The following is a 19455-nucleotide window of genomic DNA, read 5'->3' as shown; positions in this document are numbered from 1 at the left end:
GCCCAAACAGACCCACACCAAGACACACCATAATAAAAATGGCAAAAGTTAGTGATAAAGAGAGGATCCTAAAGGCAGCAAGAGAAAAACAGAATGTTACCTACAAGGGAACCCCCATAAGAATATCAGCCGATTTCTCTACAGAAACACTACAGGCCAGGAGGGAATGGCAAGAGATATTTAAAGTGCTCAAAGGGAAGCATATGCAACCTAGAATACTCTATCCAGCAAGAATATCATTTAAAATAGAAGGGGAAATAAAAATTTTTTCCAACAAACAAAAACTTAAAGAATACAGCAACACAAAACCCAGGTTAAAGGAAATATTGAAAGGGCTTCTCTAAACCAAAAAGAAAGGAAGGAAAGGGAAGAAAAAGGAAAAGAAAAAAAAAAGAAAAAAAAAAGAAGAAGAGGAAGAACTAGGACAGAGGAAACCGCAATCAGAGAGCAGTCACTCAAATAAGCCAGCATACAGATTTAATCATGAACATGCTTCAAACAAAATAAAATTAAAAAGAAAAAAATAAAAAAGAGTCATCAAAACCATAAAATGTGGGCAAGGGATGTTAGGAAGTAAATAACCCTTTTTGTTTGTTTGTTTGTACGTTTCTCTTCTTAATTTTAATATAGTAATGAAGTGTTTGAACTTACAGGACCATCAGGCTAAAACACACAATTATGGGAAGGGGTTAGCATACTTAAAAAACAGGGCAACCACAAGCCACAACCAAATATTGCATTTGCAAAAAATGAAAAAAAAAATACACTCAAGCAGATAATAACAGGAGACCATCCAACCAAAAAAAAAAAAAAAAGGCACTTATAACTGGAATCTAATATCCAGCACAAATGAACATCTCCTCAGAAAAGGAAATCATGGACTTGGGGAAGAGACTTGTGGCTGCCTGATGGGAGGGGGAGGGAGTGGGAGGGATCGGGAGCTTGGGCTTATCAGACACAATTTATAATAGATTTACAAGGAGATCCTGCTGAGTAGCATTGAGAACTTTGTCTAGATACTCATGTTGCAACAGAAGAAAGGGTGGGGGAAAAATGTAATTGTAATGTATACATGTAAGGATAACCTGACCCCCTTGCTGTACAGTGAGAAAATAAAAATAAAAAAAAGAATAAAACTTTTCTGATCCTCTTAAAAAAAAAAATTGTGAGCCTGAAATTTTAAGTATCTTTGAAACAAGGCAAAAAATAAATAAATAGAGGAGTTTCTGTTGTGGCTCAGTGGTTAACAAATCTGACTAGTATCTATGAGGATGTGGGTTCGATCCCTGGCCTTGCTAAGTGGGTTAAGGATCCAACATTGCCAGGACCTGTGGTGTAGGTCGCCGATGCGTTTTGGATCATGCGTTGCTGTGGCTCTGGCATAGGCTGGCGGCTACAGCTCCAATTGGACCCCTAGCCTGGGAACCTCCATATGCCGCAGGTGCAGCCCTAGAAAAAACAAAATAATAATAAATAAATAAATAAATAAATGTTCATGGTTGGTAGTCTGAAAAAATTAAATGTATTTAGTACTCGGGAAGTAGGTTATTGACAGGTTGATAAGGCATTTCAAATGTATTACCTCTTTCATCCTGACATTTAATATATTGTACCTTAAAAAGTACCCTGAAATTCTACCATCCAAATATATTTCCCTCCAAGAAAATGATTCAATATACCAATCATGGAGAATAAATTTAAGCTACCTCTAAACAAAATTCTGGCAGACCAAAACTCCTTTAAGAAATTTTTAATATCAATTCTTTTAAACCTTGAATTTCAGGGTAGAGATGAAAAGAGAATAATGATTGCTGATATTTTTATTATATGAGTGTGAAGGTAGTCTGGGTGCTTATTAAGCAAAACACACATTTGAAGTGAAAAATAATTCAGCAGCTAAAAACTCAGACTCTCAAAACAGACAAGTTCAAAAATGGCATGACCACTTCTGTATGATTGTATGATTTGAGCAAATCACTTAAGGTATCCATGCCTCAGTTTGTTTATCAGCAAAATAAAGGTACTGCTAATAATTATTTCTTCCTCATATGGTGGTATTGTGATGATTAAGTAAAGCTTGGCTCCTTGCTTGGTTCATAGTAAGTAAGCAAAACTTAGCTGACATTATCATCTATATCTATTCTCAGATAGTTCTGAAATCTGAGTGAAGTTTTAGTAGTATCCTTAGGAAGGGGTTGGTGGGGGAGGGGCATGAAGAGAGAGTCCAGAGAGCTCAGAGCACAAGTATACGTTAATCAAAGGAATGATACTAATGAACTTGTCTGTGAGGGAACTACTTACCTCTAAGGAATATCCATCCTGCTGAAAGATGAACCTCTTGATTTCCTCAGCCATCCCAGAAAGCCTCACTTGGAACATGTTTACCAAATATGAGTCCAGTACCACTCTTAGCCCAGGGCCAGCGGAACATCTTCCCTGGCCACTGTCCCCTCATTAGGATGCTCAAAGATGGCTCTCTTTTGAGAGAGCCCCCCCCCAGGGGTAACAGGTCTCCAAGGGCAAGTAGAACCTAGAATCTATGTCTTTTTCCTCCTTCTGGTTACTTGGACCCTGAAATTCCTACCCTGCCCAACCTGCCACTCTACCATTTTCTGGGCATCCAGGCCCCAGATTTCTCTATCCGAAGGTCTCCTAGCCTGTCTCTTAAATCTTAATGGGCCTTCTCCTTAGGTATTTCTTCTCAGGGGGACCCAGGGTACTGTTGGTGTCTACACCCCTGCACTCCTGAAGAGTAGCCAAGAAACAGTGGCTTTCACGGCTGGGTGGGTTGATGGAGATTTTACTGGGGGGATGCAGTGTCCACCTGCTCATACAGTGAGGGCCTGAGTAGAAGATAGGTAGATATAGAGGGCCAGCCATAGTTCACTGACCCAGCCCTGCCACAGGAGGATTTGCACATTCTCAATCCCAACCCAACTTGTCAGGCTTTTGTGAAACTTATTAAAAGATGAAAAAATAGAAATAATATGTCAGTTTATTCACTTGATATGTAACTTTTAAATATTTAATGATATGGTATTTGTGAGAAAGGTGCTCCTACCCTGGGCCTAACAAATATTAGAGGCAGAATTGAATGAGTTAGTTGCTTACTGAAGTGTATCCCTGATAATAATAAAGCAGGAAAAAGAAAATTTCAAACTTGAGAAGCCAGTCTTCCCTAATTGCATCCAGCACTTGAATTTTAATATGTAATAGGTGTGAATGTGTCAATTGTATGGAAATAACCAACCGTTGGGTACATGGGTGTGACCATTTTCTAAAAGTCCACTATGGATAGAAATATTCTCACTGATATAATTGCAAGAGTCAAAATCCCATGACCTCTCTTTCCATGGCTGCATCCTTCTTTATTCCCTTTTCCTACAAACTTTCTAGTTCAAAATATAAGCCCTTTGGGAGATGTGTCATCTGATTTCAAGAGAAAATCTGGAGTATAAATAGCTCCCAAGTATCAGTAGAGCACTGATTTGACACAAGGTCAGTTTTCACAGCTTGCCAGCCCGCCATCAACACACAGCTCATGTTTTTTTAGGACCCCTCATTTCTGCTTTGCTGACTCCATCAGGACTAAAAAAATTTTAAAAAGTTGAATCAAACACCAGCGGAAGCATTTTTCAGAGGTCAACAGTGATAACACTTTACGCATATACTTCTTATCATTCTTTTCTGTATAGTGTAGTTTAATAACTCCTAAGGAAAATGCACCATTTTTTTTTCATGTTGTAAATTTCTTAAACACAAAGTATTCCTTTTTTAAGAGTGCTCATGGAGTAAACAACTATGCTTACTCTGTCATCTAACCCTAGGATGAAGAGCAATGGAGCTATTGGATGTTTTGTAAGCAAGATTCATTGTAGTATTTGATATCCCATTTTATCAAGCTGCTTGTACAAATTTATGTCAAAAATGAAATGAAGGCAGAGCATAGTCTTATATGTTTTACAAGTTACATAATCTTATATAAGTATTTAGATAGCTTCACATCTTAGATAAATGTGTAGAAAAATTATTTCTGATAATTCTCTAACAGAATTTCAGGATTACTATTCCATGTTATACTATAGTTTCCTTATTCCTGCTCTATCTAGCATGGTCAAATGAAATCTGAAGAGCTCCTTATAGATGGTCAGAAGAAAGACACAATGTTCAGGACAGGTGCCAGGGAAGGGGAACATGAATAAGGGAGGAGAGAGGAGAAATATGTGCCATTAGGTGTATCAGTCTATATTTTTTAATTGTTTAAATTTAAGTTTTATCCCTTTGTCTTTCAGCTTTCTTTGATCCAAACTGGAATAATTACCTTGAATGGTCTACTACAACTTATCAATGTCTTCATTAGAATTTTTTTAACCACACTCTACTTGACAGATGTGAATAAAAGAGTTAGTGTTTAACAGAAATACTATGGTCCTTGGCTAAACTATTATAAATAGTACATAAAAATTTTTAAACGTTTATTTTGTGTACCATTAATTCAAAAATGCTATTTAAAATGTTTGCTGGCCATCTGTATATCTTCCTTGGAGAACAGTCTATTGCTCAACATCTCTGATTATAAGAGAAATGCAAATCAAAACTACCATGAGATACCACCTCACACCAGTCAGAATGGCCATCATTAATAAATCCACAAATAACAAGTGCTAGAGGGGCTGTGGAGAAAAGGGAACCCTCCTGCACTGTTGGTGGGAATGTAAACTGGTACAGCCACTATGGAGAACAGTTTGGAGATACCTTAGAAATCTATACATAGAACTTCCATGTGACCCCGCAATCCCACTCTTGGGCACATATCCACACAAAAATCTACTTAAAAGAGACACATGCACCTGCATGTTCATTGCAGCACTATTCACAATAGCCAGGACATAGAAACAACCCAAATCCATCGACAGATGATTGGATTCGGAAGAGGTGGTATATATACACAATGGAATACTACTCAGCCATCAAAAAGAATGACATAATGCCATTTGCAGCAACATGGATGGAACTAGAAAATCTCATACTGAGAGAAATGAGCCAGAAAGACAAACACAAATACCATATGATATCACTTATAACTGGAATCTAATGTCCAGCACAAATGAACATCTCCACAGAAAAGAAAATCATGGACTTGGAGAATAGACTTGTGGCTGCCCAATGGGAGGGGGAGGGAGTGGGAGAGATCGGGAGTTTGGGATTATCAGATATTTACAAGGAGATCCTGCTGAGTAGCATTGAGAACTTTGTCTAGATACTCATATTGCAACAGAACAAAGGGTAGGGGGAAAAATGTATACATGTAAGAATAACTTGATCCCCATGCTGTACAGTGGGGAAGAAAAGAAAAAAAAAAAGAAAGAAAGAAAGAAAAAGAAGAAAAAATTTAAAAAAATAAAATGTTTAATATATTTTCCATGTCAAATATACATTTCCTCATAGTTTGCTTCAAAAATTATAAAGGGGAATTCCTGTCATGGCGCAGTGGTTAACGGATCCGACTAGGAACCATGAGGTTTCAGGTTTGATCCCTGCCCTTGCTCAGTGGGTTAACGATCCGGCGTTGCCGTGAGCTGTGGTGTAGGTTGCAGACACGGCTCAGATCCCGCGTTGCTGTGGCTCTGGCACAGGCTGGTGGCTACGGCTCCGATTCGACCCCTAGCCTGGGAACCTCCATATGCCGTGGGAGCGGCCCAAGAAATAGCAAAAAAGACACACACAAAAAAAAATTATAAAGGGATTGTTCAAGGGTAAATTAATGTGGAGGCAAAGTAGAGAGAGTTGGCAATAGTGAACTACTCCCAGGATGCTGCTGCTCTTATCGGTCAAATAATACAGACTCTAAAAGACTAAACGTGGAGCTCCCATCATGGTGCAGCAGAAATGAATCTGACTAGTATACATGAGAATGTGGGTTCGATCCCTGGCCTCGCTCAGTGTGTTGGGTATCTGGTGTTGCTGTGTGAGCTGTGGTGTAGGTCGCAGATGCAGCTCAGATCCCATGTTGCCATGGCTGTGTCTGTGGCCAGCAATTGTAGCTCCAATTTGACCCCTAGTCTGGGAATCTCCATGTGCCACGAGTACAGCCCTAAAAAGCAAATAAAAATAAAAATAAAAAAATAAAAGACTGAAATTTCTTATACCATCTCCACCCTTACTCCACTCCCCAAACTTGTAATAGTTTAGTGTAAATATTTCTAGTTGATGACCCCCCGTCTGTGCCATGCACTGTTGTAGATGCTGGTGATTCAGCAGTGCACAAAAACAGAACAACTCTCTGATCTCAAGATGTTTATATTCTAGAGGATAAAACAAAATGAATAAACAAACCAATAAACATATGGCATGACATCAAGTAGTGGTAAGTGCTAAGAAGAAGTCTATTACAAGATTCAGAGAATAAAAGTGTTTACTATTTGAATAAGGGGGTCAGGGAATCCCTTTCTACCTGGATGCAGTGAGGAAATGATCCACACAAATATCTTGAGAAAGAGATTCTAAGCAAAGGGAACAGCAAGTGCAAGGACCCTGAAGCTTGGCAGATTTGGCAGATTTGGCAGATTTGAGTGCAGCAAGGAGGCCAGTATTGCCAGAGCAAACAAATAAGATGGAAATTAAGAGGTGAAGGTAGAGACATAACTTGTGATAAATCACAAAGGGCTGTATGAATTAGGCATTGACAATGTCTGACTTATACTGGCTGGAAATTCTGGCAGGAGTAAATGTTGTGATCTTGAGTCTGAAGGTTGTCTAGAAGCATGATTCCTTCTTCTTTAGGGGGCTCTCCATATTATCTCTTAAGGCTTTTAATTGATTGGATCAGGCCCACTCATGTTATGGAGTGTAGTCTGCTTTTTTCAAAGTTTACTGATTTAAATATTAATCACATTTAAAATATACCTTCACAGCAACATCTAGACTGGTGTTTTAAGCAAACAACTGAGCATCATAACCTAGTCATGTGACCATAAAATTAACCATTACAGAGGTATTTGCTGCTTTTCAATATTTGCCTTTTCAGTTTTACAATAGAATATGTTATGCTTTTCTCTTTAGGTATTCCCTTCCTTTATTTCTATATTCACTAATTAATCTATATCACTCTTTTTTGCCTGAGATCATTATGTTCTTTCCTTCTCTATAAATGATACCATGCATCATAATAAAGGATTTCCAGATTCCTGGGTACCACATTTCTAAATGAACTCTCATTTCCATATGCTGTTTTGTCATGGTTGATGATCTGTCATGGATAATTTATGATTTTAGGACATATAGCCCTAAAGTAGTCCATATCAAATTTGCAAAGGAACAATTGGCAACCATTACTATGTGTCTGTCATTCTACTTGGAGTAGCTGATAAAACAAAGCAATATTAGAATTCTTGGAGCACAGTGACATCACAGGATTACAGCACAATGATTTTCATTCCACAGGATCTGCTCTGGGGTTTATTTGATCACTAAATAATAGAAATGGCATAATCAATAATAATATAATGGCATAAGGCCTGAAATTTTAAAACCATGTAGTGCACTGTCTTGCTGCAATTGACTAAGGAATCTAATTTTAAATGGACAAAAGGAGAAAAAAACTATTTTGCTTTGACTTACAATGTCTGTGTGTAAAGTGTAAATTAAAATCATCCAAACATAAGACCCAAATGAGACTTAAATATGATTTAGGGTAAGTATTAATCAATGTTAACTTCCAACTATATCTTTTTTTATCTTCATATGTATTCACGTAGTTTTATAACTCCAGCACTTGCATATATTTTTTCATAAGGTATTTCATAAATGCATTCATACATTTAATGTTATGAAAAATAAATATGAGCAAATGACTGTCTTCTGAATGTTCGTAGAAAACAGTAGTACGTAGAGGAAATCATATTACCTTTGAGTCTCTTTCTGGCTGTTTTTGGTGTTTTGCCCTTTCCTTGATCCTTGCTTTCTCTGGAGATGGGATGTGACTTGTTCTGGAGGCTTTAGCACATGCTGTCACCGGCTACTTCCTTCCATCAGCTCATAATCCTCAGGCCTCACTCTGTGCACAAAATTTACCAAAACGAATGGAACCCAAAGGTCAAAGCTGAAGTGTGCCAAGAATAGCTCTGAGTTATTAAACTGGTGCACTGAAAAGAAAATAACCTAGTCAAGCGACAGGAAGAGCTGGACTGTGTTCTTCCTGGAGGCAAAGTTCAGTTGCTCTGTAAAGTCCTTTTTGTGTTTTGTGGAGAGCTTTTCATATTCTCTTGTCATTTCAGACCTTTAGGAAGCTCTGGATCACTGGAGCCGCCCAGCCTTAAGGCAGCTCAGTCCCATCAGCATAATCTATCTGGAGCTTATCCTGGACAGTGGCAGGGCAGTACTTTCAGCTCCTGGTCACTTCCTCCTCACACAGCTGATTTTCTCAGCTAGCAGGTCTAAACCCATCAGATCTCCACCCTTAAGACAGCATTTTCCACTAAACTCTGGCTAAGTCACAAAATCAGCTTTCAAAATAATCCATTTGTTTTCATCTTTCTTTTTTTTTACTTTTTTATCTATGATATTGATATCAGAATGAAAATCTTTTAGATTTAGTTTTTTTTGCCCTAACATTTAGAGACACCCATCAAATAACACATGTGAATGACTTTTGTAAAATCTAAAGCCTTGTTCAAATAGCATGTACTTTCTATACACTATATATAAAAGCTTATTAAATATAAGTTTTATAGCTTCAACCTCCCTTTTTTCTTTCTGATTACTTCCTTTAATAGACATCTGTTTATGAATTCTCTTCCCTATCTTATCTTAGTTTTATTAATTAGTAGAATAATTCATTAATGATATTAACAATTGATATCTCCAGACTGGTATCACTATTTTAAATGTTTGGGAACCTTCAAATGTTCAAGCCTGTTAGGCTTTGCCTTCAGAAGATGAACAATTTGAGAAATTCAGAGCTTTCCAAATATTAACCCAATCATTTTTAGATTATTCATATTAAAAGATGATCAGATAGTGACTTGCTATATTTTAAATCCTTTTGCAATGCTTGTTTTGTGGTTATTAGTTTTTCTTCACTTTCCCTAAAGTTTAATCACCATAAATTTTTGTAGAAGATTGCTGGATCCCGATGATGAGCTCAGTGACATTCAGTCAGATTCCGTCCCCTTGGAAGTCCGGGACTGGTTGGCTTCTACCTTTACGCGAAAAATGGGGATGATGAAAAAGAAATCTGAGGAAAAACCAAGATTTCGGAGTATTGTTCATGCTGTTCAAGCTGGAATTTTTGTGGAAAGGTAAGTGAAAGTGTTGGTATCTCAAGACAAAAGTCAGAAGGCTGAAAATATACCTACTATTTCAAAGTTATGGGAGTCCTGTATTTTACTTATTGAGGAATGCCATCATAAGTGTACCTTATGATGAATTTACCTATAACAAAAATGCCTTTTCCTATATTTATTATTTCTATTTTCTAAATTGACATAAAGACTAAAAGCAAAGACTTTTGAATGACCGTTCTCCTCAAATGAACCTTAGTGAATAACTGTTTAAAAATAATTATAATACAGAGTTCTCGTTGTGGCTCAGCAGTTAAAGAACCCAAATAGCATCCATGAGGATGCAGGTTCAATCCCTGGTCTCACTCAGTGGGGTTAAGGATCCACCGTTGCCATGAGCTGTGATGTAGGTCACAGACATGGCTCAGATCCTGCATTGCTGCAGCTATGGTATAGGCCGGCAGCTACAACTCCAATTGGACCCCTAGCCTGAGAACCTCCATATGCCGTGGGTGCAGCCCTAAAAAGACAAAAAATAATAATAATTTTTATAATACATTCATATACTACACAGCTAATTATACTCAAATAAAATGTAACACCTGATAAAATAAATTCTATACTACCTACCCAAATCAAGCAGGCCTTTTCTCTGCACTGAAGAGAAAAGACCATTCTCTTACCATCAGGGAGGAAAACGCTCATGTCCATTTTCCTTGAAAAGCTTTTTAACATTTCTGTCACTGAAGTGTTTCTGTCACTTGATGGACCCTAGAAGCACCAAGTCAAATAACCAGAGTTTCTTTTTTTTTTTTTTTTTTGTCTTTCTAGGGCCGCACTTGGCCATGTGGAGGTTCCCAGGCTAGGGGTCCAATGGGAGCTGTAGCTGCAGGCCTACGCCACAGCGCACCTCAACGCCGGATCCTTAACCCACTGGGCGAGGCCAGGGATCAAACCCGAAACCTCGTGGTTCCTGGTCGGATTCGTTAACCACTGAGCCACGATGGGACTCCAAATAACCAGAGTTTCTAATGTGAAATACATGTTAATATGACCCAATTTTATGTTCTTTAGCCCTGGAGAACACAGCTTATCTTTCTGTCTGGCAACAAGATATTTCAGAACTAAAACTACAAAAAGACTTGAAATAAACATCTTATATCTGATAATGTTGAAAACTAGTTCTTAGAAATCCCTTAGATTAAAAAAACACAATATTAAATTATATATAAAAAGGTTATTTTAGCATTTTTGAAACTAATAAAATTGAGGAACAGAGAAATTTTTGTCAGTGTATTTAAAATTAATGAAAGACCATACCATTTTTTATCTTCCGACATCTCTAGTCATTACCTCTAATAAACTTTATAAATGCTCATCTTCCTCTGCTGAAGGAACAATGAGAAGCACTGTTGGGTTTCTAAAGATGTAAATAACTATGCATTGCAAGAAGTAGTTAATGTAATTTAAAGATATATTAAAAATGCATAAAGCATCTAGGATCTTGGTTTATGCTTGTATTACTCAAAACAACAACCACTGAGTGATTATTCAATTATTTTTGAGTATTTTTTTCTCTCTCTCTCTTTTTTTTTTTTTTTGTCTTTTCTAGGGCCGCTCCTGCGGCATGCGGAGGTTCCCAGGCTAGGGGTCTAGTCTAATCAGAGCTGTAGCCACTGGCCTACACTAGAGCCACAGCAACATGGGATCCAAGCCACGTCTGCAACCTACACCACAGCTCACGACAACGCCAGATCCTTAACCCACTGAGCAAGGCCAGGGATCAAACCTGCAACCTCATGGTTTCTAGTCAGATTCGTTAACCACTGCACCACAAGGGGAACTCCTGTTTTTGAGTATTTCTTAACCGTATCTAATTGGCTTTGATAAAAGGATAAAAGAATCCTTGTAATAAGCATTATGAGCATAGTAAGCATGAGTAGTTAGGTGAGGTTACACCTCCACCCCTCGAGCATAAACTGCTCCCAACTCTAGCAGTTGGGACCAGAAATCGCAAGCAAGATTTCCCTTGTGGCACAGTAGGTTAAGTATTCAATATAGTCAGTGCAGTTGCTAGAGCTGCTGCTATGGTGCAGTTTTGATCCCTGGTTTGAAATTTCCACATGTGGGAACAGGAAAAAAAAAAAAATCTGATAAATGTAGAAAGAAAGAATTTTATAATCATATTTTTTTAAAAACAACTTAGGCAAGTGTTACAACAGTTGTTGATTTTCATTAATATTGATATCAATTTGAAAACATCTAAATAGTAGTTCAGATAGTTGTGAAAGAATCAGAGATAAAAGAGAAGTATGTTTGCTTTACTGAAGGAATGTATATTCTGTCTTTGTTGTTTAGGAAAATATTGAAGAACTTGACAAACTAAAATGCAAATTATAGAAGTAAGTCAACTAAATTTCCATTCCCATTAAAGAGAAAATCAAGGAGTTCCCTAGTAGCCTAGTGGGTTACAGACCTGGTGGTGTCACTGCAATGGCTTGGATTACTGCTATGGAAAGAGTTTGATTCCTAGCCTGGGAACTTCTACATGTTTTTGGCACAGTAATAAATAAATAAATAATCAAGCAGAATTCTGTGAAATATATTGATATATTAAACTTTTGATTTTTTTTCGCATGCCACATAAAACACCTTATATAACAGCCTGTAGAAATATCAAAATATACTTAAAGTAACTAAATTAGTAAGCAGTCTTGAAGAAAGCAATCTGCTAAAAACATATGGACACAGTTCCCATTGTGGTATAGCCAAAACAAATCTGACTAGTAACCATGAGGATGAGGGTTCGATCCCTGGTCTCACTCAGTGGGTTAAGGATCCAGCATTGCCCTGAGCTGTGGTGTAGGTCACAGACACGGTTTGGATCCCGTGTTGCTGCAGCTGTGGTGTAGGGTAGCAGCTACAGCTCTGATTTGACCCCTAGCCTGGGAACTTCCGTAAGCTGCAGATGTGGCCCTAAAAAGACAAAAAAAAAAGCAAAGGAAAAAAGAAAGGGAAAAAAGAAAAACGTAAGGAAATGAAAATTTTTTTAATTGCTTTTGAATCCCCATTAGTAAATGCATAAACAGAGTAGGACATATGAATATTGAATTTCAAAAATAATCATCTTCAATCTTGAAAGTTAGAAAGACTTCTTGAGTCTTCTTTCAAGTTTCTCCTCCCAAGAATCAATACCTCAGCAAATCCAGGGAATTTGCTTACCCCAATGTATCCTGACGCTGCTCACTTTCTCCTTTCCACTCCTGCAACCCATTTGTCACCTGCAATCAAAAATAGGACAATAGCTTCCCAGTAGGCTCCCCTTGCCCTCACTTGCCTTCTCCAAACGAGTCATTCTACAGTGACTTTTAAAATATAAATTATGTCCTGTCATTCTTAAGATTAAAATCACTTGATGATTTTTACCATTTCACTTGATATTAAAGGCATTTTATTTATCATGTCTTTACATAATTAGGTCCCCTTTACCTTATAGACTCATCTAATGCAACCTTCATCCTTAACCGTGATTTCAACTCTATGAACATCTTAAACCCTTTCTTCCTTGGGGCCAGTAATCCAGCTGTTCCCTCTGTCAGAAATGATTTTCCCCACCCTTCATTCTGACTGGTCGTTTCTACCTTTCCAGAGGTTTTTCCTCATCACTTTGTATACAGTTTATCACTTTCTCTACCCCAACCAGTGGTTTACCTCAAGGCACTTAGTGCTCTTTGTAATCATATATTATTTCTTATTATTGTCCCTCTTCACCACTGAATAAACCCCATGAAAGCAGCATTTATATTTTTCTTGTTCTCTGCTGAATAGTCGCTTGCCTAGCACAGTGTCTGGTATAAGATGGTTTTTTGGTTTTTTGTGTTTTGGCTACTCCTGCAGCAAGCAAAAATTCCCAGGCCAGGGATCAAACCTATGCCACAGCAGTGACGACAACAAATCAACTGGTAGGCCAACAAGGAACTGCATAAGATAGTTTTTTTCTTTAAGTCTTTGAATTATATTTTATAGCTTTAGTACAACCCTTTCAAAAATAGCCTACCATATTTCTGGTTGAATTTTTACCATCTGTAGGAGCAGGAATTTCCTTATTCTTTTTTTAGCAACTTGTAATATATTGACTATTTACACAAGTATGAGGCCACTGTACTAACATTCCTCCCACATTCATTCTAATTCCAGAATGAGTCATCCCAATTTTCCATCCTAATTTTTTATTTCTTGGTTTGCATCCTAACATTCTATTCCCATTTTCTAGGGTTAAAAAATGAAGATTGGAAGGTTTCTCCTTCTCCTTGGAAGAATAACTTTTTCCTTGTCTTTCTTTACATTCTGTATCTTGAGAATATACAGTGATATTCATTTCTCAATCTCCACTGAGTCTGAGAAACATCAGAGTTCTCACTGAGCCAGGAGAGTACTGAAGAACCTAATGGAGCCAGTGGTATTGGCTACAGAGTAATAAGAACAGTAACATTAATAATAATAATGGCTTTCTTATATTGAGTGTCTATAATATTATGCAAGGCATTTATATCATTTGCTCCCCACAAAAAAGCAGGTGAGTGACATTAAATGGCTTCCAGAGGTCACATAGCTAGTGAATGGCTAACCTGTGATTCAAAGGCTGTGTTCTCTTTGCTATATCAGACTGCCTTGTGCACCATGAAGTCATACTAATTTAAAGTTACTTAATTTCTAAAGTTCCTTATTCTTGACCTTTTTTTCTGTTGTCCACCACCCTTCCATTTCCCTTGCAACCTGTATTTTTTAACAGTGATTCTGAAAATAGATAGGAAAGACTTTACTCAAAAAAAAAGAACTAAATATCATTTCTGACAGTAATTATTTTCTGGGTCTTTTATTGTATGATTAATTTCCTTGCCCTGCAAGATTAGAATAATCATACCTATTTCGATGGAGTAATTAATATAGGCATTTTTCTTATAAGCTGCTCTGAAATCTTCCAGTTGAGGTAGAGGGTAAGGGTAATTTTTTTTTTTTTTTGTCTTTTTAGTTATTTCTTGGGCCGCTCCTGGGGCATATGGAGATTCCCAGGCTAGGGGTCTAATCGGAACTGTAGCCACCAGCCTACGCCAGAGCCACAGCAACGCGGGATCCGAGCCGCGTCTGCAACCTACACCACAGCTCACGGCAACGCCGGATCCTTAACCCACTGAGCAAGGGCAGGGACCGAACCCGCAACCTCATGGTTCCTAGTCGGATTCGTTAACCACTGCGCCACGACGGGAACTCCCGTAATTTTTTATTATAACTGATTGCCCACACCTAAAAATTATTTAAGGTCATTTAAAACAAATATAAAATGGGAACATGGAAATAAAGTAACAAGGCCTCTGTAATAAAATGGGAATATATTTTTATCAAGAAATTCTAGTCTCAATGTAAGTAAATACAGTATTTTAATTCTGAGCTTCCAAGAAGTGAATATTAAAAAGGAAAACATAATGAATTACTTGGTTTTTATCATCTTAAAAAAAGATACCTTTTACATGGAAGCTGAATAATATGTCCTGTGGATTTATCTCCCACAGCAGTTTTATAAAAATGCAGAATATTTTCTTAATATTCTTGTATTTCTTATATTGACCCCCATTATAAATTAATGATATAATCATTAAATTTTGGTTTTGTCCAGGCATCTTGAGGGGAGAAGTTACTGCAATATAGTCTAGGAATGCAGCTTGCTTGTGGACTAACAATGTGAAAATTAAGGGATATGATTAATAATCAGTTAAATTCTTTCTTCTCAGGACTGTGTGAAAGAACCATGTTTCTTTCAGTGCTGATTAGAAGCCTGTTGCTATTTCTACACATTAGGGTATCATGTTGATTCTAATTTTGCGTGAAGCAATAGAGGACTTTCTTATTTTTGGTTTAAGTCATCTTGGTTGCCCATTGGAAGATAGAAAACTCCAACAAATTACTGATTAATAAAAATATTTCTATTATTGATACAAGTATAAAAATAGAAACACTCATTCTTTCTGGATAATCTTTATTAAATAATATTAAGTGACAATTTGGACAAATTTAAGCAATTTTGTCAATTTGGTCTCCCCCAGTATTCTAAAAAATAAAAAAGCTATTTAAATTTTAATGATACTACATATTCCATCCTATAATTTTCATTTTATAAAAAAGTCTATAAAGGAAATATTTTAATGACATATAGCTTCCAGACTAAAATCTTTGTAGCACAAATGGACACAAAACAAGATTTCTTTCCTATCGTGGATATGGTGGCATGCTAAAAAGCATTGTTGCTGCACAGCAAAGGACAGAGTGTTTTTTTAATAAAATGAAGTTTAGGGAAAGATCTCTTTACATGGAAACTAAAATCACATTGACTTTATATGGTGGTTGTGAGTAAACAAAATACTATTCATATCTGTCATAGATAGATGCTTCATAAATGGTGACAGTAGTTATCATTGTTGTCACAAAGGGAGACTGTAATTAATGATATAAGGTGAAAGAGTTAAAGGTGATTGATTTTTTCCTTTGTTTTTAAAAGATAGTTGAGAACTTCGGATAAATAATTTTATATATATACACTTATTTTTCTTTTTCAGAATGTACAGAAAGTCCTATCACATGGTTGGCTTGGCATATCCAGAAGCTGTCATAGTTACATTAAAGGTGAAAAAAATTTAATTCTTTTTAAATAGTCATTTTAAAAAAAATCTCCTTAAAATAGCTGGGAGAAAATGAGAGTAGGTCTTTGCTGCAGCTTATGTATTGGAATGTAAAAGATGTTTCAACCCTTTGCAAAAATATCGTGTGTTTCAAATCATGACTCACTGTAGATTTAAATGAGAATTGATTTATACTAATAAACTACATTTATATCTATATCTACACACACACACATAAACACATGTGTGTGATGTTTTCTTCTTCAGGCTTTATTTAAGTGGGCCTTGAAGCCAGTTTTGAGATGGCCCCAGCACCCTCAGAACACACGTATTTTGTTACTATATGTTATGAACAAGTTGAATACATTATAAAAAGATGTTTTAGTCAAATGTGGTTAAAGGACAAAATTTATATGGATGAAAATGGTTTAGAATTTTGGGTCTGAGAAAATATAAAAAGTAGGGTAAAATTAAGAAAGAAAACAAAAAAGTTATTTTCTCTCTGGTTTTCCTGTGGCTACCCTAGTCTGAGGCCCAATTGGAACATTATTTGTGTTAGAAATACCTAGAGTTGGAAATCAGGAGTGATGAAAGTTTTTAACTCACTTACTTGTTCCCATTTTGTGTGTGTTGTGTGTGTGTGTGTATGCACATACGCATTGTTTCTACAGAGGCGGGTTTTTGCAGGCTAATCACTCTATATCTCTTATTTCATTCTCACTTAATTTGGGTAGGAAATTCACCTTTTCTCCTCTAACAGTTTTAGAGTGGTTGTCCTATATTAACCAAGAATTAAACAATAATGGCAATAGACTATACTGGGTTGCTTTATTTCTGATTTATTAAACTCTTTTCCTAATTTAAATTTATATTACTTTTTTGTTGTTTTTCAATTTCCTTTTAAGCATCCTCTTTGCATTTGTTTTTCCTCTGCTGCATGTTAGATTTTAATTTTATTCTTTATAAAAGGTAGTTTGTTTTTCTTGGAAGCTTTTTTTTTGTCTTTTGTCTTTTTTTTGTTGTTGTTGTTGTTGCTATTTCTTGGGCCACTCCCGCGGCATATGGAGGTTCCCAGGCTAGGGGTTGAATCGGAGCTGTGGCCACCGGCCTACGCCAGAGCCACAGCAACGTGGGATCCGAGCCGCGTCTGCAACCTACACCACAGCTCACGGCAACGCCGGATCGTTAACCCACTGAACAAGGGCAGGGACCGAACCCGCAACCTCATGGTTCCTAGTCGGATTCGTTAACCACTGCGCCACGACGGGAACTCCTTGGAAGCTTTTTTTATAGTCATGTTTCTAAAGCTATAATAGAGGCAAGTATATAACCGAAATGTCACATTATCAGATATTAATTACTCCTTGTCTCTTGAGAGATTTTAATTCCCTCATTATTTCCTCAGCTGTATGCAAGAAGTTTATTTATTTTTATTTACCTATTTTGCTTAGAAACCAACCGAGTATTTTGTTATGACAGAATATAAACATTTTTCTAAAACGTAGTGTAGAGAAAACATGAACTAACCGGTTGAGGACAACTATCACTAAATTGAGAATGTTTTGATAATTCTGATTTCCTAAGATACTTTCTTGTTTGCTCTCTATCTTCTTAAGAGCCAAGCATCTGAAGTAGTTTACAGATGTAAATCATCATTGTTGATAAAAATTCACCCCACAATGGAGAGCTAACCTTTTACTCAGTTGGAAGCCCCTAGAGAGAGCTGTAAATAGCAGCCTTTTAACAATCTGAACTAATTCTGTGTTAGCTTTGGAATTTGATAAGAGATTTGTTGGACTCCTTTGAGCTTTACTGATGGTAAAACGCATTCTAACAGAACTTTGAGAGATTTTAAATTTACAAACAGATCAAGCAAGTGTTTCAGGATCAAATTGGGGCCAAATGCAAAGGTGCACAAGCAAACCAACAAATATCATTGGCATTTTAATCACTTGAAAACGCCAATGATATCTGTTGGTTTGTTTGTGCACCTTTGCATTTGTATTACCTTTTGATGTTATTGTTACTATGAGTCAAAAGAATATTTTTAAGAGATGGTTTGAATACTTTTTATCAGATTTTCAGTTTAGATTAAGCATGTTACAGCATGTGTGGTTGCTCTCTGTAAAATGTCTTAAACGAACATTCTGAACAGGGCCTGCTCAAATTCAAAATGAATGTATAGCGTTAAGGTTGTCCACTTACTGGTTCAATACAAACTGCTCTGTGTGTGCAAACACTAGACCTTCTTTGCTGGTAGTTTCTGATAATCATTGGAACTGACTCTATTGTGTTTCTTTAGATTTTTTCATTTCAGGGATTTATTTAGGGTTGCAACTCAAAAGTCACCTTAATACCTCCCTAATATACTGATATCATTTGGCACAAGTCCATTTTGTGGGCTCCTCTGAAAGTTTTTGTCCTCGAATGACCTGAAGCAAAATCCTGAGGTGGCTGGAACTGTTTGATACACCTGCTCATTGCCCTCTTTCCCACATTTAGGTGGTACTTTCTTAGGGTATTTGTTTCTCTGCAAGCCTGACAACTTCCTGGGGAAATTGCCTGAAATGCCAACATTACTATCATCCAAGAGACCCACTTCCTCTATCTTACTGTCTGTCCCCATAGAAAGTATAAATGAATCAGCCAAGGTTAGAATGACTAATAAGGTAGTATTACTGTACCTAGAGAGAACACTCTATCTCTCTAGGCATTTGCATCATAAAAAAAAAAAAGACATAAAATATCAAAGCTTTAAATCAAATTAGTAACTCTTACACAGTGGAATTTCAAGCAAGGTGGGTAGATAGGAAAGATAAATTGGGGCTACCTTCCCTTATCCCTCAATTACATCAGCCTCATAATCTAAAATTCTACTTTAAAATGAATCCCAGTCTGGAAAAATGATTTATGACATGCATTTGGAGAGAGAATAAGGGTAAGAGCAGTTATTATAGTGTTAGCATGCTTATTATGTCAACTTGGAATACCTTGGGATTAAGGAGAAGATCTCAAACATTATTGATCTCACTTTTGTCAGTCCATAGATACTAAGTTTCCCTGTCATATCAGACACTGGTAAAAATATAGTTTGATGTACTGAATTGAGATATAACCTGTTGGATGTACAATACGTGATCTAAGAATTTTTCATACAAAGAAACAGAACGATATGATATTGCCATCTAAATATTTACTTTTTTTTTTCCTACAGGATGTTGATAAATGGTCTTTTGATGTATTTGCCTTGAATGAAGCAAGTGGAGAACACAGTCTAAAGTTTATGATTTATGAACTATTTACCAGATATGATCTTATCAACCGTTTCAAGGTCAGAAACATGTAACAAAAGTAAAATGCTCGTTTTTATTTTTTTATTTATTTATTTTGTCTTTTCTAGGGCCGCACCCACGACATATGGAAGTTCCCAGGCTAGGGGGTCTAATCGGATCTGTAGCCACCAGCCTACACCAGAGCCACAGCAACACAGGATCCGAGCC

General features: G+C 36.8%; 1 protein-coding gene across 2 annotated transcripts in view; it reads left to right on the top strand.

Moving 5' to 3' along the window:
- The window catches only part of PDE1A (phosphodiesterase 1A), a 259700-nt gene that overhangs the window by 175084 nt on the left and 65161 nt on the right, over positions 1 to 19455 (top strand). For both annotated transcript variants that reach the window (XM_047773019.1, XM_047773020.1), the window contains exons 3-5: positions 9117 to 9299; positions 15893 to 15959; positions 19170 to 19286. In XM_047773019.1, the coding sequence (XP_047628975.1) occupies positions 9117 to 9299; positions 15893 to 15959; positions 19170 to 19286 (367 nt within the window). The remainder of the gene's footprint in view (positions 1 to 9116; positions 9300 to 15892; positions 15960 to 19169; positions 19287 to 19455) is intronic.

Source organism: Phacochoerus africanus, chromosome 3, assembly GCF_016906955.1.
Source record: "Phacochoerus africanus isolate WHEZ1 chromosome 3, ROS_Pafr_v1, whole genome shotgun sequence".
Lineage (NCBI taxonomy): Eukaryota > Metazoa > Chordata > Mammalia > Artiodactyla > Suidae > Phacochoerus > Phacochoerus africanus.
The sequence above is the reverse complement of the archived record's forward strand: the minus strand, read 5'-3'. Positions and strand labels throughout refer to the sequence as shown.